We start from the raw sequence: 26,147 nt of genomic DNA on the forward strand, positions 1-26,147 counted from the left end.
AGGCCAATTTCTATTATTTATCTGCTTCTAGAAGCTGCTTTACAACCAGTCCTTGGGTAGACACTATTATCCAAGGATTATCTGGCCCATAAACACCTTCCAAATGAAGGCAGAGTGTCACCACCCAGCCACAGCAGCTGCCACAAAGGTGGTATGAGGATGGAAGAGCAGGGAAAGCCCCTTGAGGGCCTGGTGGAGGAGCCTTTATTGGCCGGTCAGTTACTGTCACCACACAGGTCAGACGAGGAGGGTCCCCTCTTTTGTGAAGGTAACATCTTTCTTCCAGTATTTAGTAGTCTTTTTTTTTTTTTTTTGTAAGTAGTCGTTCTTAAAAAGGAATTTTGTATTTGACAATGAAAATAGACTTCAGAAATCTTTCATGAAAATATCCTGTCTTTACATAAGCATCCTCTATGCTTTATATTTTGGGGCCATTGCCTCTGCCACAATTTTCTAACATCACTGAGGGAAAAAAGACCCCTGATCCCCTAAGTCTTCTTTCTCTAATTTCAGGTGGACCCAAGAACAAAGGAAAACTATGTGTTTTTCTGGGATTGCTCCCTCGCTGAGGAAAAATCTAAGTGAGGAGAAAGTGAGATACTCTTGGTTGCTTCTGTCTGGACAGCCACCCTGGTTCCAGCTTCCTGCTGGAGACAAGGACTGGGGGTGTGGTGCAAGAAACAGATGGTCTACTGAATAGCTGAATGTCAGGTAAAGTCTCTGGAAGCAACTGTGCCATTTGGATGGCCTGGGTTTGTTTGCATGAGGGTTGGAAGTTATCCAGGAGTAAGTCTATGTGTACTGATTATGGGTGTATCTGTGAGTGTATATATTTCCTCAGGAGATTTGTACTTATTTGCACAGCACAGTCCAAGTGTCACTTTTCTAAAAACTAAATCCCAGTACCACTGTGTGCTTTACATAAAACAACTTCACGCATTCCCCTCTCCCCCAGCACAGATACAAGAGAAAGTTTGAATAATACCTGCACTCTTGAGATAGAGACGGTGTAGAGATGACAAAACTCTTAGAAGTGATCAAGGAATACAGCAGGTTACAAAATCAGGTTACAGAATCAACATTCATAAATCGGTAGCCTTTATATGTACAAACAATAGTCAAGCTGAAAAAACAGTTAAGGACTCTATCCCATTCACAGTAGTGCCAAAGAAGATGAAATATTTGGAAGTTTATCTAACAAAGGATGTGAAAGATCTATATAAAGAGAACTATGAAACTCTAAGAAAAGAGATAGCCGAGAATTTTAATAAATGGAAAAACATACCATGCTCATGGCTGGGAAGAATCAACATTGTTAAAATGTCCATACTACCCAAAGCAATATATACCTTCAGTGCAATCCGTATTAAAGTTCCACTGTCATACTTTAAAGATCTAGAAAAAACAATACTTCGTTTTATATGGAATCAGAAAAAAACCTCGAATAGCCAAGACATTACTCAAAAATAGAAACAAAGCAGGAGGAATTACGCTACCAGACCTCAGACTATACTACAAATCGATAGTGATCAAAACAGCATGGTATTGGCACAAAAACAGAGAAGTAGATGTCTGGAACAGAATAGAGAACCAAGAGATGAACCCAGCTACTTACCGTTATTTAATCTTTGACAAGCCAATTAAAAACATCCAGTGGGGAAAAGATTCCCTATTTAACAAATGGTGCTGGGTGAACTGGCTGGCAACCTGTAGAAGACTGAAACTCGATCCACACCTTTCATCACTAACCAAGATAGACTCTTACTGGATTAAAGACCTAAACTTAAGACATGAAACTATAAAAATACTAGAAGAGAGTGCAGGGAAAACCCTTGAAGAAATTGGGTTGGGTGATTTTTTTATGAGAAGGACCCCCCGGGTGATTGAAGCAGCTTCAAAAATACACTTTTGGGACTTGATCAAACTAAAAAGTTTCTGCACTGCCAAGAACACAGTAAGTAAAGCAAGCAAACAGCCCACAGAATGGGAGAAGATATTTGCTGGTTATGTCTCTGACAAAGGTTTTATAACCAGAATCCACAGAGAACTCAAACGCATTAGCAAGAAAAGAACAAGGGATACCATCACAGGCTGGGCAAGAGAATTGAAAAGAAACTTCTCCGAAGAAGAAAGGCGAGCGGCCTTCAGACATATGAAAAAATGCTCATCATCTTTAATCATCAGAGAAATGCAAATCAAAACTACTTTGAGATATCATCTAACTCCAGTGAGACTAGCCTATATCACAAAATCTCAAGACCAGAGATGATGGCGTGGATGTGGAGAAAAGGGAACACTTTTGCACTGCTGGTGGGAATGCAAACTAATACATTCCTTTTGGAAAGATATATGGAGAACGCTTAGAGATCTAAAAATAGATCTGCCATTCAATCCTGTAATTCCTCTGCTGGGCATATACCCAGAAGACCCAAAACCACATCATAACAAAGATTTGTTACCAGAATCTTTATTGCAGCCCTATTCATAATTGCTAAGTCATGGAAGAAACCCAAGTGCCCGTCGATCCACGAAAGGATTAACAAATTGTGGTATATGTACACCATGGAATACTATGCAGCCTTGAAGAAGGATGGAGACCTCACCTCCTTCATGTTTACATGGATGGAGCTGGAACGTATTCTTCTCAGTAAAGTGTCTCAAGAATAGAAGAAAAAATATCCAATGTATTCACCCCTACTATGAATCTAACTTAGGACCTTTACATGAAGCTATAACCAAGTTTCAACCTAAGAACAGGCAGAAGGGGGCAAGCGTGGGGAGGGAGGGGGGAGGTGGGTAGAGGGAGGGGGATTGAAAGGATCACACATGTGGTGCATCTTACAAAGGTACATGTGAGACTTGGCAAATGTGGAATGTAAATGTCTTGACAAAGTAACTAGGATAATGCCAGGAGGGCTATGTCAACTAATGAGATGAAAATGTGTCAAATATTCTATGAAACAAGTGTATGGTGCCCCATGATCATATTGATATACACAGCTATGATTTAATAAAAAAAAAAGAAAAGAAAAAAGCCAACAATCCCATATATCAATGGGCAAGAGACAGGAATAGAACCTCTTCTAAAGAAGACAGATATGAAAAAGTGCTCATTGTGCCTAATTATTCGAGAAATGCAAACCAAAACAACCCTGAGATAATCATCTAACCCCAGTGAGAATGGCCCACATCACAAAATCTCAAAACGGCAGATGCTGGCGTGGATGTGGAGAGAAGGGAACACTTTTACACTGCTGGTGGGACTGCAAACTAATACAACCTTTCTGGAAGGAAGTATGGAGAAACCTCAAAGCACTCAAGCTAGACCTCCCATTTGATCCTGCAATCCCATTACTGGGCATCTACCGGGAAGGAAAAACATCCTTTCATCATAAGGACACTTGCACTAGACTGTTTATTTCAGCTCAATTTAAAATCGCCAAAATGTGGAAACAGCCTAAATGCCCACCAACCCAGGGATGAATTAACACGCTGTGGTATATGTCCATCATGGAATACTATTCAGCCATTAAAAAAATGGAGACTTTACATCTTTTGTATTAACCTGGATGGAAGTGGAACACATTATTCTTTTTTTTTTTTGTAGAGACAGAGTCTCACTTTATGGCCCTCGGTAGAGTGCCGTGGCCTCACACAGCTCACAGCAACCTCCAACTCCTGGGCTTAGGCGATTCTCTTGCCTCAGCCTCCCGAGTAGCTGGGACTACAGGCGCCCGCTACAACGCCCGGCTATTTTTTTTTTCTTTTTTTTGGTTGCAGTTTGGCCGGGGCCGGGTTTGAACCCGCCACCCTCAGTATATGGGGCCGGCGCCTTACCGAATGAGCCACAGGCGCCGCCCGGAACACATTATTCTTAGTAAGGTACCACAAGAATAGAGAAGCATGTATCCTATGTATTCAATTTTGATATGAGGACATTGACACAGTGGGGTGGGAGAAGGGGAGAGCAGAGAGAGAAAGGAGGAGGGAAGGGTGTGGGAAAGGAAGACAGAGAGAGGGAAGGAGGAGGGGTGGGGTCTTGGTGTGTGACACACCTTTTTGGGGCAAGACACAATTGTAAGAGGGACTTTGCCTAACAAATGCTACCCTCAATGAATCCCCAACATTAAAAACAAAAATAAAAAAAAATAAATTATTCCTGTGAATTATCAAAATTTTTTCAAATCCAAGATGGGTTGCAGGCACCAATTACCTATAATTCTGATGTGTATGAATTTCTCCCATGTTTTAAAATTGCAAATGCAATCATACAGAGTGGTTTATTTTAGGATTATAAGCAAAGCTTTAAGTGTATCATTTATATCAGAAGAAACATTACCACTTACAAATGATGAAAAAATCTTATAATAAGGCTGTGAAATTAGTACATTAGTTTAAATTTAATGTAATGCTAATTAAACATTACTTTCTTTCTTTTTTTTTGTAGAGACAGAGTCTCACTTTATGGCCCTCGGTAGAGTGCCGTGGCCTCACACAGCTCACAGCAACCTCCAACTCCTGCGGTTAAGCAATTCTCTTGCCTCAGCCTCCTGAGTAGCTGGGACTACAGGCACCCGCCACAACGCCCGGCTTTTTTTTGGTTGCAGTTTGGCCGGGGCTGGGTTTGAACCCTCCACCCTCGGTATATGGGGCCGGTGCCTTACCGACTGAGCCACAGGCGCCGCCCTAAACATTACCTTCATATGAAAGAAAAAATAATATAAAGATTGGTGGGGCTGGGTTTTATTTTTAAATTTTTTTTATTTTGAGACAGAGTCACTCTGTTGCCTGGGCTAGAGTGAAGTGGCGTCAGTCCAGTTCACGGCAAGCTCAACCTCCTGGTCTTAAGCAATCCTCCAGCATAAGTCTCCCAGGTATCTGGGCCTACAGGCACCTACCACCATGCCTGGCTAATATTTTCTATTTTTGTAGATGGGGGTTTCCTCTTGCTCAAGCTAGTCTTAAAATCCCAAGTTCACGCAATCCTTCTACCTCAGCCTCCCAGAGTTCTGGGATTACAGGTGTGAGCCAGTGTGCCTGGCCTTTACTGTCATGATGAAGGATTTTTACTAAGGTTACGGGGGTAACTGAAGATAGATCACCAATGAAAACCCCATTATCTACTATAATGAAATCAAAATCTGATGAGGTTGAGGGGGCGTGGCAGGGTGTGAGGAGGGAGGGAAGGATAATCTCATCCATAAAAGGCCCCGGTGTGTTCATTCCCCAGAAGACTTGAGCTACCTGTGGGAGCAGCTGGAGGACAGAGGAGATTCTAGTGCAGAGGAAGTGAGTCCACCCTTATGTGTTTGGCTTTTTCTTCTTAGATGCCGAGAAATGGTGGTTATGACATAGGGGGATGAAAGAAATACAGTTAGTGATTAATGAATTCAACAAATGCTGTCCAAGTGCCCACTGAGTGTTGACAACCAGACACACTGGATGCCCGTGGAGTGGTGGGCAGTCTGGTTTTCAGTTCCAAGGCTGCAGAAAGGATGACTTTCTCCTTTACATAATCAATTTGTTGCTTAGGTTCCCCCAGGTGAAATGACACCAGCATAGGGGTGCAATAACCGCTTTTCAGATAGATGCTCAGGCACCTCTGTTGGTGCAGCTAGGCTGGGGGAAAGGGTTGCATGGGCCCTTCCTCCACCACGTTTCAAAACACAATGTCTATTTGTGACTTTCTTTCCAGAGAGAACTTCAACTGCCTGACGGTAGGGTACGTGGTTAGGTCATTGTACTGTCACAGTCTTGTTTTGGGGATGACAAATTCGGAACACAATAACTTGGTGCATGTAAAAGTTGTCACGTGCCACTAATAAGTATTCATCGCATTGAAATTCACCCTGCCATGTGTGTTCCCCCAACAGTGGACGTGGCTGGACTGTTACAAGAAGCAAGCAAATGCCCCATCTGCTCAGCCTATCTTGAAAAGCCAATATACATGGAATGTGGATGCATCTTCTGCCTTAACTGCATCTATTCACTGCAGATAGAGCCACATGGGGAGGATTTAGTTTGCTATTTGTGCCCCATGATCTCTCAGAAAAACAACCTCAGGCCCAACTGGCAGCTGGGAAAGCTGGTTTCCAAGATCAAGGAGCTGGAGCCCCATCTGACAACTATTCTACAGATGAACCCAAGGATGCAGAAATTCCATGGTAAGGACTCTGTGACCCCTGCCCCCTTCCCACTACAGGTCCAGGAAGACTCATCTGTGGGATGGGCTCTCCTTTCCATGTAGGGATCAGCTGATGCCTGATGCTAAAAATGAGATGCTCCTCTGGCTTCAGTGGTTCTCAGCCCTGACAATACATAGAATCATCTGATCTTTAACAAAACGTTCCTATATTTATGTCATGGATTGGACAAGAGAGTCTCAAAATGTAGCTTGCTCAGATTACCTGAGGATCTTGTTAGAATTTGGATTCTGAACTAGGAGATTTCAGATTTGATGACCCTGCTGTCTTGGATCACATCAAACTTAGAGTAGCAAAACGTTGAGCAATTGAATCTGAATTTCTCTCTGGCTGTAGTGCTCCTGAGTCTAATGCTAATACCCCCTGGTAATTCTAATGAACAGTGAATGTTGGCACCATTGCACTAAATGGGCTTTCGCCAGCCTTGGGACGAGTTTGGTATGGAGCACCGCGGATGGGGGTGGTGTTTCAATGGGTGTGGGGAGAGCTGCAGAATCTGGTCTCCTCATCTAAGCACCATGGGCTTCAACAGGGGCCTTTGCTACAGAAAATACTATCCGACTCCATGACTCTGGAGGGAAAGCACATTTAAATGAAGAGATTATGGACTGCCTGGGCAAAGAATTGCAACTATAAAGAAAGGCGGGTTCCTGTGAAATTCCCCACACTGTTGAGTTCTGTGCAGTATCCTGTCTGATACCCACAATTTCCAGTCATTTACCTACCAACATCTGGCCTTCTTCTTGAAACATAGAGCACAGATTCACTCTGTCCAAGCCAGTTTTCTAACTCTCTTCCTCCTTCCTTGTCAATGTCCACTCATCTTATTTAATCCACTAATTCATCATCAGAGATCAGTCACCCAATGTCTTGTTTTAACCTATGAAATCTACATTGGTGATTGCATTTGTCTTTTGACTTGAAATATAATGTGTTCTGTCGTTTTTTTTTTTCATAATTTTCCAGTGTATTAATTTCTGTAGGCCAGATCACACCCTTCCTTTTCTTCCTCCATTAAAATTGGCAGCTTCACCTTTCAGTCACATACCCATCCCTCAAAATGTTCATTCATTTTCATCTGCTGCACTTACACCAGACAATAGATAAATTATGTCTACTAACTTTTAAATACCTGTTTGTTTCTTTCTTAAATTTGTGCCCATTACCAATGTTTTGCTTAAGGCTTCATCTCCCAGAGTATGGAAAATCATCTCCCATCTAGGTCCCCATTCCTTCTTGTGGCCATGGGTCCTTTTAACGTGCAGGAATGGTACTTCTGCCCGCATATTTTCATCTGCAGAGATATCCCATCTCCTGTCAGAACTGTGAATGATGTCTAAACCAATTTGTTTAGAAACATGGAGAACGAAAGCCTGGAATCCTGCTCTAGATACTATTTTTAAAATTAGATCATCACTGTGTACAGTACTGCATTTGTGGGGTACAATGTGCTGATTTTATATACCATTTGGAATGTTTACGTCAAACAGGTTAACATAGCATTCACCTCACTTATTTAATTGTTGTGTTTAGACATTTATATTCTGCCATTAATATATTTGACATGTACACTTGCAATATGCACAGTAGGTGAGATTCCACTGATTACTCTCCTTCCACCCGGCCACCCCCTCCCTTGCCCTCCTCTTCTCTCCTTCTCTCTGGGCTATAATTGTGTTTTATCTTTTGTATGAAAGTGTGGGTGATTACATATTGATTTCATAATAGTATTGAGTATATTGGGATTTTTTTTTTCCATTCTTGAGATGCTTTACTAAGAAGAATATGCTCTAGCTCCATCCAGGTAAACATAAAAGAGGGAAAGTCTCCATCTTTTTTTTTTTTTTTTTTGAGACGGAACCTCAAGCTGTCGCCCTGGGTAGAGCATCACAGCTCACAGCAACCTCCAACTCCTGGGTTCAAGCGATTTTCCTGCCTCCGCCTCCCAAGTAGCTGGGACTACAGGCATCTACGCCTGGCTGTTTTTTTGGTTGCAGCCATGATTGTTGTTTGGCGGGCCCGGGCTGGATTTGAACCCGCCAGCTCAGGTGTATGAGGCTGGTGCCTTAGCCGCTTGAGCCACAGGCGCCGAGCCGAGTCTCCATCTTTTTTATGGCTGCGTAATATTCCATGGTATACATATACCACAATTTGTTAATCCATTTATGGCTCGATGGACACTTGGACTGATTCCAGGACTTAGAAATTATGCATTGGGCTGCAATAAACATTCTTGTGCAAATGTCTTTGTTGTAAAGTGAGTTTGGGTCATCTGGATGTATACCTGGTAGAGGAACTGCAGGATGGAATGGCAGGTCTACTTTTAGTTCTCTTTTGAATTGGAATAGTAAAATGTGGAAACAGAAGCATCATTAAATATTGTTAACTGGAATTTTCTTAATATCATTCTTTTTCGTTCATTAGTGTGGTAGGAGAGTCAGGGTGTCTAACTCAGAGACTTTCCACTATACAGGGAACAAAAGTTTAATTAATAAACACATATCACATAATGGAAAAAGAAGCACTACTATTATGAGTGAGTCTCATATTGCTACAAAGCATGCCTATGCTAATTTGATCTAGTCAGGGCAGCCAGGGAATTTCTGTCCTAAAAAGTTCTGATGTAAAGCAGATGAAAGAAACTAAAGGGAATGAGATATTTGGGACTTTGTAGTAGCCACGAAACATCAGCCTGGATTTTGTGCATTTGTAGAGATAATTTGCTTTTCTTTTTGCAGTGGATGTGACCTTGGATATTGACACAGCCAACAAGTTCCTCCTCATTTCTGATGATCTCAGGAGTGTCCGCTGTGTGTGCATCACACAGAGTCGACAGGACCTTGCTGAGAGATTGCAGTTGCCACTTTGTGTCCTGGGTACCCCTCACTTCACTTCTGGCTGCCATTACTGGCAGGTGGATGTGGGAATGAGCACACAATGGGACCTGGGAGTTTGTAAAGAATCTGTTCACTGGAAAGGAAAGATCCAACTGACTACAGATCTTGGATTCCGGACTGTGAGTCTGAAGGCTGGAGGCTACTCATTTGCCAACACAATGCCTCAGACTGCCCTCTGCTCAGATACCAAGGTACAGAGATTGGGGATTTTTCTGGATATGGATATGGGCAATATTTCCTTTTTTGATGTAGACAATGGATCCCACATCTTTACGTTCACCAAAGTTTTTGCTGAGGAGCCACTGTGCCCATTTTTTGCTCCTTCAATTCCACCTAATGGTGATCAGGGTTTCCTGAGAATCTGTCCTGTGATGAGCCAAGTCACTGCTGATCCTCTAGCCCATCCTGGGGAGCATGAATAGACCCCCACGGCAAAGAAATACTCACAGAAAGTTACTTTGTGGTTAGGCCTAGGCACTTTCTACTTGGTAAAAGTATTATACAAAAGTCATAGTAGAAAATTTCATGAATGTAATTAATGTAGTGTATAAATTGAGTGCTAAGTACTAATCAGATAATTTAATTAGTGTGTATCTATCTATCTATCTATCTATCTATCTATATATTTTTTTTAGACAGAGTCTCACTTTTGTCCACTTTGGGAGAGTGCCGTGGTGTCATAGCTCACAGCAACCTCAAACTCTTGGGCTCAAGTGATTCTCTTGCCTCAGCCTCCCGAGTAGCTAGGACTACAGGCACCTGCCACAACACCCGGCTATTTATTTTTAGAGATGGGATCTCTCTCTTGCTCAGGCTGATCTCCAACCCATGAGCTCAGGCAATCCATCCGCCTCAGCCTCCCAGAGTGCTAGGATTATAGGGCGTGAGCCTCCACACCCAGCCTACCCCACCACAATCCACTGTAGTTTTAGATGACTCAAGGATGATTGAGTTTTCTGAGTAAAAATGCAAAACCATGACTCCTTGGGGGTGGGCTGGGATGGGATTAGGTTCTATATTTAAGTGATAGGATTAAGTGCTCTCTTTTCCTGGGGAACCATTTTTTGGTTATTGCTGGTTACTCTGATGATTTTAAATCTAAGCAAAACATTCTCAATACTCAAGTCCTGTTTTCTTTTTTTTTTTAATTTATTTTTATTTTTACATATACATGTGTTAATTAGGTTTCCATTTTTTTTTTTTGCCTTCACAAAATTAAAAAGACTTTAAAGTTTCATAACAATAACAATGTTTAAGATGAGGACTAAGGCGGCGCCTGTGGCTCAAGGAGTAGGGCGCCGGTCCCATATGCCGGAGGTGGCGGGTTCAAACCTAGCCCTGGCCAAAAACCACAAAAAAAAAAACAAAAACGGGCGGCGCCTGTGGCTCAGTGAGTAGGGCGCCAGCCCCATATGCCAAGGGTGGCGGGTTCAAACCCAGCCCCGGCCAAACTGCAACCAAAAAACAGCCGGGCGTTGTGGCGGGCGCCTGTAGTCCCAGCTGCTCGGGAGGCTGAGGCAAGAGAATCGCGTAAGCCCAAGGGTTAAGAGGTTGCTGTGAGCCGTGTGACGCCACGGCACTCTACCCGAGGGCGGTACAGTGAGACTCTGTCTCTACAAAAAAAAAAAAAAAAAAAAGATGAGGACTAGAAACAAAAACCTCGTAATGAACGAACAAACAAATACATTCAGGAAAGGAATCAGACAATTGCTACATCGAAATCTTAAGCAATAATAATAATAATGATGATGATGATGCAAAGAAAGTAACAGTCACATTGTCAAATAAGAGCATGTCTATTATAGAATGCTTTGACTCTGAGATTCAGTATGGAGTCATCAGTTAACTTCTTATTATTTTTTTTAAGTATCAAAGAATAGACAACTAATATTTATAAATAAAAGTAAAAGATAATTTCAAAAAACAGATCATGCTAAATCTTATAGGCAACAGAAAAAGAAGAAATACACCAAAATCATTCTACTTCATCGGGGTACACCTGTTATTAAAGTTGGAGAAAATATATTATCATAAAGGAGAAATTACAAACATATGTCACTTATAAATGAGGATATAATATCCTAAACAACATATTAACATCTTGGGTTAAAAATTAATATTTAAGTAATATACTTTGGTCAAAATTAAAACCAATTTATGGGGCGGCGCCTGTGGCTCAGTCGGTGGGGCGCCGGCCCCATGTACCGAGGGTGGCGGATTCGGACCCGGCCCCGGCCAAACTGCAACCAAAAAATAGCCGGGCGTTGTGGCGGGCGCCTGTAGTTCCAGCTACTCGGGAGGCTGAGGCAAGAGAATCATTTAAGCCCAGGAGTTGGAGGTTGCTGTGAGCTGTGTGAGGCCACGGCACTCTACCGAGGGCCATAAAGTGAGACTCTGTCTCTACAAAAAAAAAAAAAAAAAAAAAAACAATTTATGTGAAAATTAGTCACTATTTTCTTGTTCTTTTTTTTTCTTCTTCCTTTCCTTTCCATCACCCCTTCCCTCCTTCTCTGTCTGCTTTCCCCTTCCCCCACGCCCCACCATGTCACTAATTGTCTTCAAATAAAGATTGAGTACATAGGATTCATACTTCTCCATTCCTGTGATGCTTCACTAAGAATGATGTGTTCCACCTCCATCCAGGTTAGTACAAATGCTGCAAAATCTCCACTTTTTATGGCTGAATAATATTCCATGGTATACATATTCCTTACCGATCCATTCCTGGGTTGAAGGATACTTAGGTTGTTTCCACATTTTGGCAATTGTAAATTGGGCTGCGATAAACAGCCTAGTACAAGTGTCTTCATAATAAAAGTTTTTTTTTTTTTTTTTTTCTTCCTTCTGGATAGATGCCCAGGAATGGGATTGCAGGATCAAATGGGAGGTCGAGCTTGAGTTCTTTGAGGTTTCTCCAAACATCCTTCCAAAAAGGTTGTATTAGTTTGCAGTCCCACCAACAGTGTAAAAGTGTTCCTTTCTCTCCACAACCGCGCCAGCATCTTCAGTTTTGAGATTTTGCTATATAGGCCATTCTCGCTGGGGTTAGGTGATATCTCAGGGTTGTTTTAATCTGCATTTCTCTAATAATTAGGGATGGTGAGCAGTTTTTCATATGATTGCTGGCCATTCGTCTGTCATCTTTGGAGAAGATTCTATTCATCTCTCTTTCTCCATTGATGTATGAGATTGTTGGTTTTTTTCTTGTGAATTAGTTGAAGTTCTGTATAGATCCTTGTCATTAAGTGTTTGTCTTTGAATCAGACAATATGCAAATATCCTGTCCCATTGGGTAGGATGTCTATTTGCTTTGTTTGTTGTCTCCTTGGCTGTACAGAAGCTTTTCAATTTAATTAAATCCCATTTGTTTATTATTGCTGTTGTCGCTATTGCCATGCAGTCTTCTTCATAAAATCTTTCCCCAGGCCGATACCTTCCAGTGTTTTTACTATTCTTTCTTTGAGGATATTTATTGTTTCATGCCTTAAATTTAAGTCCTTTATCCATCTTAAATCAGTTTTTGTGAGTGGAGAAAGGTGTGGGTCCAGTTTCAGTCTTTACATGTGGATATCCAATTCTCCGAGCACCATTTATTGAGTAGGGAATCTTTCCCCCAGTGGACACTCTTGTTTGGTTTATCAAAGATTAGGTGGCTGTAAATTGTTGATTTCATTTCCTGGTTTTCTATTTGATTCCAAATATCTATGTCTCTATTTTTGTGCCAGTACCATGCTGTTTTGACCACCATGGCCTTGTGATACAGCCTAAAATCCAGTATGGTGATACCCCCAGCTTTGTTTTTATTACTAAGAACTGCCTTAGCAATATGAGGGTTTTTTGGTTCCATACAAAAGGCAGAATCATTTTTTTTCAAGTCTTGAAAATAGGATGTTGGTATTTTAAGAGGGATGGCATTGACTCAGTAAATTGCTCTGGGAAGTATAGACATTTTAACAATGTTGATTCTTCCCAGCGTATGTTCTTCATTTGTTAAAGTCCTCTGCTATTTCCTTTCTTAAGGTTACATAATTTTCTTTATAGAGGTCCTTCACCTCTTTTGTTAGGTATATTCCTAAGTATTTCATTTTCTTTGGGGCTATGGTGAAGGCAGTTGTGTCTTTAATTAACATCTCATCTTGGCTGTTGTTGGTGTATACAAAAGCAACTGACTTGTGGACATTGATTTTATATCCTGAAACATTACTGTATTTTTTAATGACTTATAAGAGTCTTGTGGTTGAGTCTTTAGGGTGCTCTAAGGATAAGATCATATCATCAGCAAAGAGGGAGAATTTAACCTCCTCTGCTCCAATTTGGATGCCCTTTATTTTCTTGTCTTGTCTAATTGTATTGGCTAGAACTTCCAGCACTATGTTGAATAGTAATGGTAACAGAGGACAACCTTGTCTAGTTCCTGTTCTAAGAGGAAAAGCTTTCAGTTTTACTCCATTCAGTAAAATATTAACTGTGGGTTTGTCATAAATAGCTTCAATCAGTTTTAGAAATGTGCCACCTATGCCTATACTCCTCAGTGTTCTAATTAGAAAAGGATGCTGGATTTTGTGGAATGCTTTTTCTGCATCTATTGAGAGGATCATATAGTTTTGGGTTTTACTTCTCTTGATACGGTGAATAGCGTTTATAGACTTGCGTATATTAAACCAGCCTTGCATCCCTGGGATGAAACCTACTTGATCATGATGTATGACTTTTTTGATGATAAGCTATAATCTGTTAGCTAAGATTTTGTTGAGAATTTTTGCATCTATATTCATTAGTGAAATTGGTCTGAAATTCTCCTTTTCAGTTGGGTCTTTCCCTGGCTTTGGTATCAGAGTAATGTTTACTTCGTAGAATGTGTTGGGGAAGATTCCTTCCTTCTCAATTTTTTGGAATAATTTCTGCAATATAAGAATAAACTCTTCTTTTAAGGTTTGATAAAATTCTGGGGTAAAGCCATCTGGACCAGGGCATTTTTTGCTGGAAGATTTTTTATTGTTTCTTTGATCTCAGTGATTAAAATTGGTCTGTTCAGGAGATCTATTTCATCTGGGGTAAGTCTAGGGAGAGAGTGTGATTCCAAATATTGATCCATTTCCTTCACATTGTCAAATTTCTGGGCATAAATTTTCTGGTAGTATTCAGAGATGATCTCTTGTATTTCTGTGGCATCAGTTGTTATTTCCCCTTTATCATTTCTGATTGAGGTTACTAGAGATTTTACTTTTTTATTTCTAGTTAGTCTAACCAAAGGTTTATCTATTTTATTTATTTGTTCAAAAACCAACTCTTTGTTTCATTAATTTTCTGAATGGTTCTTTTGTTTTCAATTTCATTAATCTCTGAGGTGCAGCTCTAGGGGCATCAGCATCCCCAGAGCAATGCAGGCGCTCCCACCCTCCCCTCTGATGTCTGGAGAGGGGGGACAGGGTGTCCTGTCCTACGTTCTGGAGTGAGTGGTGGCTCCCTAGCAGAGAGCTCAGGGAAGGAAGGGCCTGTGAGTGTCCACAGACTCTGCCTGAGGCCACATGGATGTATCTTCCACAGGCTCAGACTCTCCAAGGTGGTTGTCATTGGCGATCTCTACGTGGGGAAGACCAGCCTCATCCACAGGTACGCAGCTCCTAAGCCCCATCGGCCACACCCTCTAGCACCAGCTTGTCACACCTCTACCTGGGTGGCCCAAATGACAGTGTCACAGTAGGAACAGTGTGGCTCCCAGGAACCACTGTGCCTCAGCCTGGTGGCAGCTGGAGGGAAAGGGGTACCAGAAATCAGGGAGATGGTAGGGTCGGGCATCCGGGAGACTGGTGTCCATGCCTCTGTACCCCTGGGACCACAGACTCACCCGTCCGCTGCCTTCCCCGTGGTTGCACACCCAGTTTCACTTAGCTTCTAACTTGCAGATTTCCAGGGCTCCTGCCCCTCCCTTCCCGCACGCGTTCTGGGTGGCTACTCTGTCCATCCACACTCGCACTATCACAGGGAAGCTTCCGTGCACGCTTCTGTGAGGACACTTCTCTGATGACTTCTCTTCCTCCCACAGGTTTTGCAAGAATGTTTTTGACCGAGATTATAAGGCCACCATTGGGGTGGACTTTGAAATTGAGCGCTTTGAGATTGCGGGGATTCCCTACAGCCTGCAGATGTGAGTGCCTCTGTCTGTTGTTCTGTCTGTCTTCCCCCCTGCCAGCCCCTCTCAGTGGCCCAGGGGCTTCGTCCCTCCTCTGGTTTTCTCTCGCCTGAGCCTTACCCACCCTGGCTAGCATCTTGCCTGGACCCTCCCCTTTCCGTGCTCTCCTACATGGCCGTCCCTGCCCCGGGCTTGCCTGCTGGAAATCACCAGGACTCTGTCTTGGCCCCCTTCCCCTTTGTCTCTCCCAGCTTCCTCCCTCAGTCCCCTGACCCGGTTTGAGCTGAGCCTGCATGAGCTCCTGACTCTGTCAAGACTGTTCCCTCCCCTCTCAGGACCTCCTCAGCCCTGGGGTGCTGCAGACAGATGATACCAAACTGGGCCTGAGGGAGAGTATAGGATTAGTCCAGAGCAAAAGAGGCTGTAAGAACACAGGGCTGAGGTACTGTGGGAGCTGCAAAACTGGGACTGCAAAGAGCCTGTGAGGGCAGCCTGGGTAGAGAATGAGAGAGTAGCTGGTGGCTAGACTCACTGTTGTGACCACAGGCTGTATCTCATCAGAGGGCCCAGGACAAAACAGGAATACTGTCCCAGCTCTTGTCTTACATTGAGACAACTGGCAGCCTCCCAACAGGCCCCACTCTCAGGCCACCACTCCCAGCTCCTCCCTCCAGAGTCTTCTTCAGAAATGAAAGGAAATATGAATGAATTAATGAAAAAAAAAACCTGTCACTGCATCTCTCTGGATCCCTTAAAAATTTTTCAGACCAAACAGTGTGCTACTTGTGGTCTGTCTACTTTTTGGTTTACTGAGAAAAGTTAAATTTCGATCTGCTGACTTTAAAATGGGATAGATTTTCAGACCCGTCCCTACATATTGACCTCCTGCCTTGTTCTAAACCAGCGTGAGTAGATCTCAGCATGTGGGCCTTCTCCTCTACTAGGCTGTGCCCATGGCAGACATTGATCGACTTTGCATTCTTTTCCATGGACCTAGGGCTCCTAAGTCCTTCTTGACATCCAGAGAGCTGGAGCTAACTGCTCAAAGTCACCTGTTAGGGACCTGGGACCTGCAGCGCAGAAGGTGAAGCAATGCCCCAGTGAGCAGGTGACAAGAGCCACAGCTGGAGGCCCAGCCTAGAGCCCCAGCACCATTCACAGACCCTCTTCTGTAGGTAGAAGTCCACATCTTTAAGGGAAGCCCCATTGTGGGCCATATGCTACTTTTATTTTTTTTAAGAGATGGGGTCTCGCCCTGTCACTAAGGCTAGAGTACAGTGGTGCAATCATAGCTCATGGTAACCTTGCAAACTCCTAGATTCAAGCCATCCTCCACCTTTAGCCTCCCAAGTAGCTAGGACTACAGGTGCATGCCACCACAACTAGGTAATTTTATTTTAATTTTTTTTTTTTATGTAGAGACAGGGTCTCACTGTGTTGTTCAGACTGGCCTTGAACTCCTGGGCTCAAATGATCCTCTGGCCTCAGCCTCCCAAAGCTCTGGGATTACAGGCATGAGCCACCACCGTGCCCGGCCCCTGGACTCCTTTTTAATGTCCCAGCCAGCAGAGACCAAGCTGCACTTCCATTCATCAGGGCAGTGGACCGACTAATGCCACAGCCCCTCTCCCCAGCCACAGTGACTGCAGTGAGAGAGGTCCCCCCCACACCCCAGGCACTTCCAAGCACCCAGGAAGGGATCATGAGAACCTGGCGACAGGGACAGAGGCGTCACAATAGGCACTTCTTGAAGCCTACCCATTGGCATGGACGCTCAGGTCTCCTACCCTCCCTCCCACTAGCTTGTTGACTCAAAACCCTACAATTGCTTAACCTCCCACTGCTTTTCTTTTCTCTCTCACCCACCTTACAGCTGGGACACAGCTGGGCAGGAGAAGTTCAAGTGCATCGCATCTGCCTACTACCGGGGTGCCCAGGGTGAGCAGCCTGCAATTCTGGGGCCCTCAGCCATGTGCAGTAGGACTCTTGGCTCAACTGCACCACAGGAAACCCAGATGCTCCAGTTTCTGGCCTCTGACCACTGAGAAAACACCTGGGCTGCTGCCTAGGGACAGGGAAGCTGCCTTCATGCTGGGGCCTGGCTGGCCCTTTAGAGACTCTGTGGTGGTGGGTGCTGGCTTTAAATCTCAGCCCCAGTCTTCAGCTCAGAAAGATCCTGAGAGAGGCCCCAGCAAGAAAGAGCAGCATTGGACTCCAGGGAAGAGGCTGTCCCTCCTCAACAGGAGGGGCTAGGCCAAAGAGGATGAGTGACAAGGGGCCATGGGAGGACAGCCAGGTCCCCAGTGGGACCTCCAGAGCCGAGGACAGCCCGTGCACCGGGCAGCACTGACAGTCAGCAGGAGGCACACGTTAGCTGCCTGCGCCCACCCCACCTTCCTGGGGGAAGACAGAGATGGAGTTCAGTAGGAGATGTGAGAGGACCGTCAGAAGCTTCTAGAACCAGACTCAAATTATTATAGGGTGCCATTATGTCTACTTAATGTGGTAAAAAAAAAAAAAAACAACACCTTCTTTAGTATTTGGAAGAAGCAAAATCAGGAAACAAACCATGAGCGCCACATGGCCTCTCCAGCCCCTCTCTTCTGAGAGGGTATGCTTCTCCCATGGGGATGAGGTGTGAGGTGCCTCGTCGCAGCAGTCTGCAAACAGCAGCCTGGCTGCCGTCATCCCTGTCCTCAGTTTCTTTTCCCTTCCCCGCTGCTTCCGGAGGGGACCTAGGCACTCCTGCAGCCTTCAGCCAAGTGTAGAGGAAGCCCCTGTCCAGCCCTGCTCACACGCCTGGTGGCCAGTAGAGCACAGCCATTGTCCTGGAATGTCCTCCCTAAGGGGGTCCAGCACTCCCCATTCCCCAACACCACTGGACAGGGCGGGGCAGTGACCAGAGGAGCTCAGGGAACAGACTGCATCCTTTTCTGCCCACCCAGCTCCACAGAAGTTGTTTCCCTAAAGCTGGCTGTTGCAGTCATCGTCATAGCCATAGCTGCATTGTTGACAGTCTGTCCTGTGACAGGCCCTGGACAAATAGCTTTTTAAAACAGCTGCACCTGAGAGCTAGAGGTGTCATTGCCACCATTTTATAGGTGGGGAAACTGAGGCTCAGCAGTTAAGACCCTCATCCGAGCCCCCTTAGCCAAAAGTGGCCGAGAGTCTCTGCTGTCAAAGCCTTGAGTGTCCTGCCTGCCTTCTCCACCCTCCCTGGGTTCTACCCTGAGGTTGGGCTGCTGGGTGCATCAGGGGAGGGCAGTGGGGAGGAGGGTCCTGGGAGCCGTGCAGTGTTTCCTCCCCACCTTCCATCGTGGGGTCTGGTACTGAGTGCCAGGAGGGGGGCGCCCTGGCAGTTCCTCAGGAACTGGGCTCCTCCTGGGCCCCTCCTTTTTGACACAGAGCCTCTCTTTGTCACACTGTTTGCCTCACTGTGGCTGACTGGCTGTTGCCTTTTTCCGGGTCCAGTGATCATCACAGCCTTTGACCTTACTGACGTGCAGACTCTGGAGCACACCAGGCAAGTCCGGGTTCTGCAGCCCCTGTGCTTCCCCTGGGTTTAGGAAGCTGCCTGAAAGGGATCCCCACTCCGAAGCCAGTGGGCGGTAGCACCTGAGTGTGAGGCCAGCACAGTCTCAGCAGGGCACGTGCTCCAAAGAGCCTGCACTTGCTTTAATACTCTGCTGTCACCATCTCAAAAGTTAATCAGTTTGAAGGAGGGGTCTCATATGTTCGTTCACCTTGCCCTGGGCCTTAAAATTTTAGAGCCAGTCTAGTCTGAAGGGACATGAATTTGGCCCTTGCTATCTAGGGCACAGCAAACTGGTAATGTGACCGAGGCTGGGAGGCCATCTTGCTTCTGCTGGGAGTCGTCCAGCTGGTGGACCAAAGCCCTGGGACATTCACATCCAGCATCTTCCAAGCCCTGTGAGGGAAGCGGGGGTGATCGTTCTAGTTAATAAAAGTGCAGGACTCACCCAAGGTCTCATGAGTCGAGGGCCAAGCCAGGGCCAGAGTGGGGTCTTCACTGCCCCTTAACAGTGCTCCTGTATTTCCACCCCTTCCTATCCAGCTGAGCCCATCTGGTGGTGGTGCCAGCACCCTGTCCAGCGAGCATGGGCCAAGGCGCCCCTCCTGCACCTCCAGGCCGATGTAGCTGGCCTTAGGGAGGTGTGTGACCCTGTGCCCTGCTCTGGGTGAGTGGGTAGGTGGCATGTCTCAGCCGTCTCCCCTCTGTATTCCAGGCAGTGGCTGCAGGACGCGCTACGAGAGAATGAGGCAAGCTCCTGCTTCATCTTCCTGGTGGGAGCCAAGAAGGACCTTCTGGTGAGCAGAGCAGCACTAGAGGCTTGGATGGCCCATAGGACAGTGCCTCCACCTGCAGCCCATGTTTGAGGGAGGGAAGTGGCACCGTGGGGAACAGGCAGTTGCCTCCCCAGGGGCCTCTGCAGACGGGTGCAAGCCCCGCGTCAGCGAGGCCACTTCTCCCAGTCAGGGGCAGCGTGTGAGCAGGCCGAAGCAGAGGCTGTGCACATGGCCAACCAGATGCAGGCTGAGTACTGGTCGGTGTCCGCCAAGACCGGTGAGTGGGACCCGGGTTGTCACTGTGGTGGAGACAGAGCACGGCTCTCAGGCCATGCCGCTCTCCCTGTGTGTCTGCCTTTCCCTTCCGTGGCCCCGCATGTACTGGCGTGACAGCCCCCCATGCTGGCAATTGGTAGTGCCTTAGGAGGCCTGCCTCAGGGGTGGGGGAGGAGCAGCCCTGCCTCATGCCATGTTGGCATGTTCTCCAAGGCAGCCCTCAGGACTACCTGGGAGGCAGGTTCTGTCTTATCCCTGTGAAGTCACTCCCAGGCCCACAGGGGAGGAGGCAACAGAGCCAGGATGGAAACACCTGTAACTACGGCACTGTCCTGCCCCTGCCCCTCAGATGCCAAGTGTGTGACACTTCTCAGCATGTAGTAGGCCCAGTAAGGGGGGGGGGGCTCCCACTCCCTCCTGGGTATCATCGTGGCTTGCAGCCCCCAGCTCTCACCCATCCCACTCCCCACCCAGTCTGCCCAAAGCCACACTGGGCCCCCAGCCCCTGGCAAGATGCCCACCTCTCCAAGCCTCAGTCGTCTCTTCTGGGAATCAGGCCGATGCTGCCCGTCTTGGTTTTGTTAGGAAAAGGAAATTTTAAATCACATCTGTATGTAGTTACTGAGGAAAAATTAGAAAATGGAGAGACACGAAGAGCAGACTGAAATCACAGGTTGTCGGGGATGAAAGGGAATAGCGTGCAGTGTCTGGCACATAGTGGGCCCCTAGGGCTCTGGGCACTCAAGAAATCAGACCCAGTAGTGCTTGCCCCTGGCAGGGAAAGACAGTGAACACCCAGCCAGGGACTGGGTGTGCGCTGAAGGTCGGTGCCACCTCCAGCCCAGTGCAAACACCTGGCAGTCCCTGGTGTCCTCTATTGCTCCTTTCAGACAGTCTCCCTTCTGCTGTCAGAACCTGCCCTCCTTTGTCAGGTTAACAGTTTATAGAGAGCTTGCTATGGGCCAAGCAGGACTGCCCTGAGCAGATGTTCAGGTTGCACACTGCACCAGGGGTGTGTACAGTGTTCCCGTTGGGGCCTGGGAGCAAGCGGCCCCCTGATGGGCAGCAACTCCACTTGGAGGAAGATACACAGAGACTCCACAGGGGAGCACAGTAATCCTCACAGCCCCATCCAACAGCTATCAAAAGTGTCTGTCCAGAGCTCCACATGTCCCAGCACCCGGCCCTTAGTGGTCAATGGCAACTGATTAGAAGAGTAGATACTGGAGAATGAAGGCTCAGAGGTGTGAGGGAGTGGGGTGGGCAGGTGGAGAGGGGGCGACAGGTGGGAGGGGGGCTGGCAGGCACAGCCGTTATAACACGGGTGGGCAGGCTGCACTGTCCTGTGCTGCTGTTCCTGTCAGGGTGCTCTAGGAGGGGCCATGGGCCAACCTCAGAGAGGCCCGTCCTGGCTCCTACGCCAAATGCAACCAGGGGTAGTCACGGCTGCCTCGGGGCCCACAGGGGAGAATGTGAAGGCATTCTTCAGCCGCGTGGCCGCCCTGGCGTTCGAGCATTCGGTGCTGCAGGACCTGGAAAGGCGGAGCAGCGCCCAGCTGCAGGTCGGCGATGGAGGCCTCATCCGTGCGTATGGGCCTGGCCAAGGGGGGTAGGGACATCCACCATCCTCCTGTCACCTCAGACCCTGCCATTTCCTCAATTTGTGGCCCTCTGCTGTCCTTGGACACCCCTGTCTTGACCGTCACCCTGGCCTCAGGCCTGCAGCTTTCCTGACCCCACCTGTAGTCTCAGACTCCTTCCCTGCTCCTTGCTGTCCTGACAGCTGAAGATGTGGCCTCGTTCTGGCTCTTCTGGTCTGTGCCTTTGTCTACTCTGGTCCACCACCTGAAATGTCCCCTGGGCCTTTAGGCCCATGGCAGGCCTAGGAGCCCAAGTTAACCACTCTGACTGTCAGGGTCAGAGTGGCCCCTGCCCAGTCAGCTGCAGGGTGCTCAGTTGATGCAATTCTCCTTGCAGGAATGGAGGGAAGTCCACCCGAGAGCCAGGAGAGCAAGCAGCCCTCTAGCCTGGGCTGCTGTTAGCTGGGGCCTGTGTCAGAGGCCTCCACACCCTGCACCTGTGGAAAGGTGATGTGGAACCTGAGCTCTGCAGCGTGTCTACCCTCGGGATGTGGAGGGCCTGTCTTCTCTGCAGAGCCCCAGGGCTCAGCCACTTCTCTTTGGCAGGTCAGGAGCCAGGAAAGGTTCCCACTGGCTGCCCGGGGACCCCACACTGCCTGGCTGCTGGGAACACTACAGTGATCCCCTAAAAGGCTGGTCCCAGGGTCGTCAGACAGTCTCCCTTGGCCTTCAGAGGCCTTAGGACTGCAAACCCGGGATAAGCCTGCCCCAGGCCACACCCCTCACCCCGGGCCTGCATCAGCAGCTGACCCTGGCCCTCTTCCCCAGCCATGTGACCTCAGAAGCCTTCTTAGCACCATGTACCAGGCAACCTGGACTTGTCAAATTCAGCACCTGAAGGAGTACCCACCTTCCATGTCCCCAGGAGTTTTCTAAGTTTTCTGCTTTCTGCAAAAAGCTTATAGTTCTCCGCCTCAGACCTCTACGTCTCTCTGTCCACTGTCACTCTGCCATAGGCTCTAGGCATCCCCAGGCAGACCTTGCCCCCACCTGCCCCGGAGCTCAATGAACAAGAGGGTCTCTCAGGCTAATTCTGACTGAGGGCCCTCTCTGGCGGGAGATGGGCTGGCCTCCTAGGCAGCAGGACTGGGTAGGCAGAGCAAGCCATTTGCACCTCTCTGGCTTATCTGGAAGATGAATTTACCTGACCAGTTACAGGAGGGGGGCTGCACAACCACCCTGGGGTAACTTGCTCTGCAGCCTGAGCGTGACACTGCCCTGCTCTGGCCCTCATGCCCACTGCCGCCTCTATCCGTCTGTCCCACTGGCCTGCATGTCTCTTAGGCCCTGTGCGATGGTGTCCACATGTCTTTGGAAGGCTTCGGAGGCCCTCCACAGTCCAGCATGTTCTCTCAACTGCTTCCTCTTGCAAACCCAGGGCAGGCAGGAGCACCCCACACCCACATACCCTCCAGCCCAGAGCACTTCCATGGGTCTCACCCCTGGAAACCAGCCCCTGGTCCTGTCACCTTGGCTGTGCCTGCTCTGCACCCACCTTGTGCCGTAGGCAGCAGGGGTGCATCCAGCGTCCCCGTTGGTTTCCCGTAGTGGTGAGCATTTACAGGTTCCTGGTGCCCGGCACACTGCAGGTGCCCCAAGTGTGTTCATCGACTCACAGAGATTGCCAAATCATCAGTTAGGGGAAAACACTGGCATCTTTTCCTGTTCATTCCCTCCTTACCGTATTTTTAGCTTTGTTTTTTTACCTATATAAAACACTTCTTTATGCAAATCACTTTTAAAGGTGTTCTGTGCTTGGTGTGAAACAAAAGAAGGTGGTACAAAGCATGTAAAATACAGCGGACCCCTCACCCCCAGTGTTGCTGGCACGTTCCTTGTTCCACCAGGGTGACACGATGTGAGGCACACTGACAGGCAGCTGCAGCAGGCCCTGTCTCAGCACACGCCCAGCCTGCACGTTCCCTTAGCAGCGGCCTGTTTTTCTTCATGTGGATGGAAGGTCACCGTCATCTGGCCTGCCCTATATGTGGGTGATCCAGCTTCTGTCCAGCTTTCACTTTTACCAAGGGTGCCGCAGTGGCCATCCTTGAAGCCGTACACACTGGATTCTGAAAAAAGGCCTTGCTGGGCCCTTCTCTGGACTGCAGCCCCAGCCTCATCCACTAGATGCAGCCCAAGGAGGTGGAGAGGGCACTGGGGGTGCATTAGGGAGGAACTGGCCTAACAGCTTCACAGGTTAGGAGAGCCAGGCCACGAGGGGCGGGTGTTCTCCACGGCTCCCTCCCTTACCCCTTCAGGCCCGAGGATGTGGTAGAAGGGGATATGTGGTCCTGCTGTGATCACCCTGAGCTAGAACTGCACTGTTACGTGCATGCCCATACCTGGTCCTTTCTGGAACTCTCCACGCCTCTGTACCTGGTCCTTTCTGGAACTCTCCACGCCTCTGTACCTGGTCCTTTCTGGAACTCTCCCCCATGTTGCCCATGAGAGACAGCTGGTCCCTGCAGGCCCTGAAGGGCACAGTAATGGCCTCTGTGGTTTCAATCTTTGAAGATTGAAGAGAGGAAGCTCTCCAGGGAAACGCAAGGGCTGCACTGTCCCCTGCGCTGAGCTGACGTAGCATCTTTTCTGTCAGGATTGCTTCAGTACGGTTCCCACACCCCCACTCTGATACAAGGAGTCAACAGAAACGTTCCCTCCATTGTCAACACCTGGCAGGAAATTTCTGGGCAGAAAGTTGGGCAGATTGGTCTGGTCCTGTGGGCCTAAACAAGCAGACCCCTGCAGCCAGGGCACAGCAAGTGACCACAGTGACCACGGCCAACTGCTTTAGAAACATCTTTTCCTCTTCCCCGAGTCTCTGGCCCCTTCCCTGCTCTCTGACCACCTGTGTGTTTACACCTCCTTCACTTTTACCTTACCTCTTCCTTCACTTGTCTTTCTCCTCTGCTGGAGACATTCCCATAAATCCCTGGCCTGCCCCAGTAACCCCCTGTGCCCCAGCCTTCTTCCCAGATCACAAGGGGGTCTCTGCAGGTGCCAGGTTCTCTGCCTGGAGTGCTCTAGCCCACTTCTGTGCCCCAAAGCTGGATGCCCTTCTACAGAAGGCCTTTAGGGACACCCCCAAGATTGTCAGAGCACTTGTCACTCTGGGTGTGATTAGCCATGTCCACGCTTTGTGCCCCACCCTTCTGTGGGACCCCAAGGAAGGGTGGCGACCTTGTCACCTCTGCTATCTCCCCAGCACCTCCAGGAGGAAGGCCCTGCAGTAGGGGCTCAGTAGATGTGTGAGGAATTTTCACTTGTGGTGAAAATTATGGCCCCCAGTCCCCAAAGCAGAGATCACCCAGAAGCGGGGTGCCTCCTGGGGAAGTAGCGAGACCCCCCACCACTTATGAGGTGCTCACTCTGGATCAGGCCTGTGTTCAGCAAAGTGCTCGAAGGGAGGTGAGGAAGGCAAGGGAGGAAGGTTGCTGGAGCCAGAATGCTCCCAGCAGACAGGGACGCAGGAAGGTTGCTGGAGCCAGACATGCTCCCAGCAGACAGGGACGCAGGAAGGTTGCTGCAGCCAGACATGCTCCCAGCAGACAGGAAGCACTCTGATCCAAGGGCCCCCTGCTCGAACCGTAGACCCACCTAGGGGACAATCCTGTGCTTAGTTCTCCTGGTGGCCAGAGACAGTCGTGCCTCATCACTGTCACACGCTCCGGAAGTCCTATCTGACCCCAAAACCCTCACAAGGCATCAGCCAGTGAAGGCTGTTTGGGGCCCGAGGGTTTGTTCTCGTCTTGGAAGGAACCTGGTAGGAGCCAGCAACAGAAAAATCCCAGGTCAAAGCTGGGCAGGTCTGCAGAAAGACCCTCATGCCAGGCAGAGACGGTCTGGGCACAGGAAAGAATCAGAGCTGGGATGTAGAGGGCAGGACTGAGGGTTTGGGTTATTTCATGCTGCATAACAGGAATTCCATTTTTTAAAGTAATAACCATTTATCATCTCTTCTGAGCTTATGATTTGACTGTTCTGCTCCATGGTTAGCGGCTGGGGTACTGGGATGACTGTCCCAGGGTCCAAAATGGCCCAACTCACATGACTGGCAGTTGGTCCTGGCCTCAGCCTGGGTGCTTGGCAGGGCCTTGCCACGTGGTAGCTTGGGCTCCCTCACAGCATGGTGGCTGGTTTCCAAGAAGGGATATTTCAAAAGATAAGCCCCAATATGTAAACATTTATCAAGCCTCCATTTACATCGTATTTGCTACAATGGGACATTTTGGCCAAACGTCCCACTGGGCAAAAACATCCCACAGAGTCAGCGTGGGAAGGGACTCCATACGAGGGTGAACAACCCCAAAGCCTGATGCTTTGGGGGCCACCAGAGGGAACTACCACTTCCCTTTTGTCCTGAAGCAAGGGTAGGGCTTTCTTGTCATGAAACAGCTCCTTGCCCCAACCTTTGACACTTGCACTCACATGGGGGTGCTTCCTCGGGAAAGCCTGCTTTGGGCTCTCCAGCTGGGTCAGGTCACCTTTGTCCCTATCTCGGTCTCCTGTGAGGCATCACTGAAGTTATAATTCTCCCTTCCGTCCTGGCCCACCGAGAGGCATCTGAACGAACAAGCAGCTCGTCACACAATGCAGCCTCTCATGACGTTGCTCATAGCTGGTATTTTACACTTGGGTTCCCTGAGAAGGAGAGTCCAGAGCTGGGCGCACCCTGACTCTGACCCCAGTG

The 26,147-nt window shown here is 47.9% G+C and overlaps 2 protein-coding genes across 3 annotated transcripts; both read left to right on the forward strand.

The window, feature by feature from the left end:
* The first annotated feature begins 608 nt into the window (after positions 1-608).
* LOC128584230 (ret finger protein-like 3) lies at positions 609-10,222 on the forward strand. Of its 2 annotated transcripts, XM_053589293.1 has the most exons (4): positions 609-711; positions 5,231-5,289; positions 5,874-6,164; positions 8,942-10,222. In XM_053589293.1, coding segments are annotated over exons 2-4 (873 nt in total). In that variant the 5' UTR covers positions 609-711; positions 5,231-5,288; the 3' UTR covers positions 9,523-10,222. The 2 variants fall into 2 exon arrangements, with proteins under 2 accessions (XP_053445268.1, XP_053445267.1); XM_053589292.1 differs by lacking the exon at positions 5,231-5,289.
* On the forward strand, positions 10,044-23,186 carry LOC128584481 (ras-related protein Rab-36-like). The gene is made up of 10 exons (XM_053589406.1): positions 10,044-10,060; positions 11,957-12,034; positions 14,648-14,713; positions 15,147-15,248; positions 17,107-17,171; positions 18,705-18,760; positions 19,485-19,562; positions 19,728-19,818; positions 21,282-21,401; positions 21,795-23,186. Exons 1-10 carry the CDS (start codon positions 10,044-10,046, stop codon positions 21,857-21,859), a joined length of 738 nt encoding a protein of 245 aa, XP_053445381.1. The 3' UTR covers positions 21,860-23,186.
* Positions 23,187-26,147: the final 2,961 nt, after the last annotated feature.

The sequence above is a fragment of the Nycticebus coucang genome, chromosome 4, assembly GCF_027406575.1.
Source record: "Nycticebus coucang isolate mNycCou1 chromosome 4, mNycCou1.pri, whole genome shotgun sequence".
Classification (NCBI taxonomy): domain Eukaryota; kingdom Metazoa; phylum Chordata; class Mammalia; order Primates; family Lorisidae; genus Nycticebus; species Nycticebus coucang.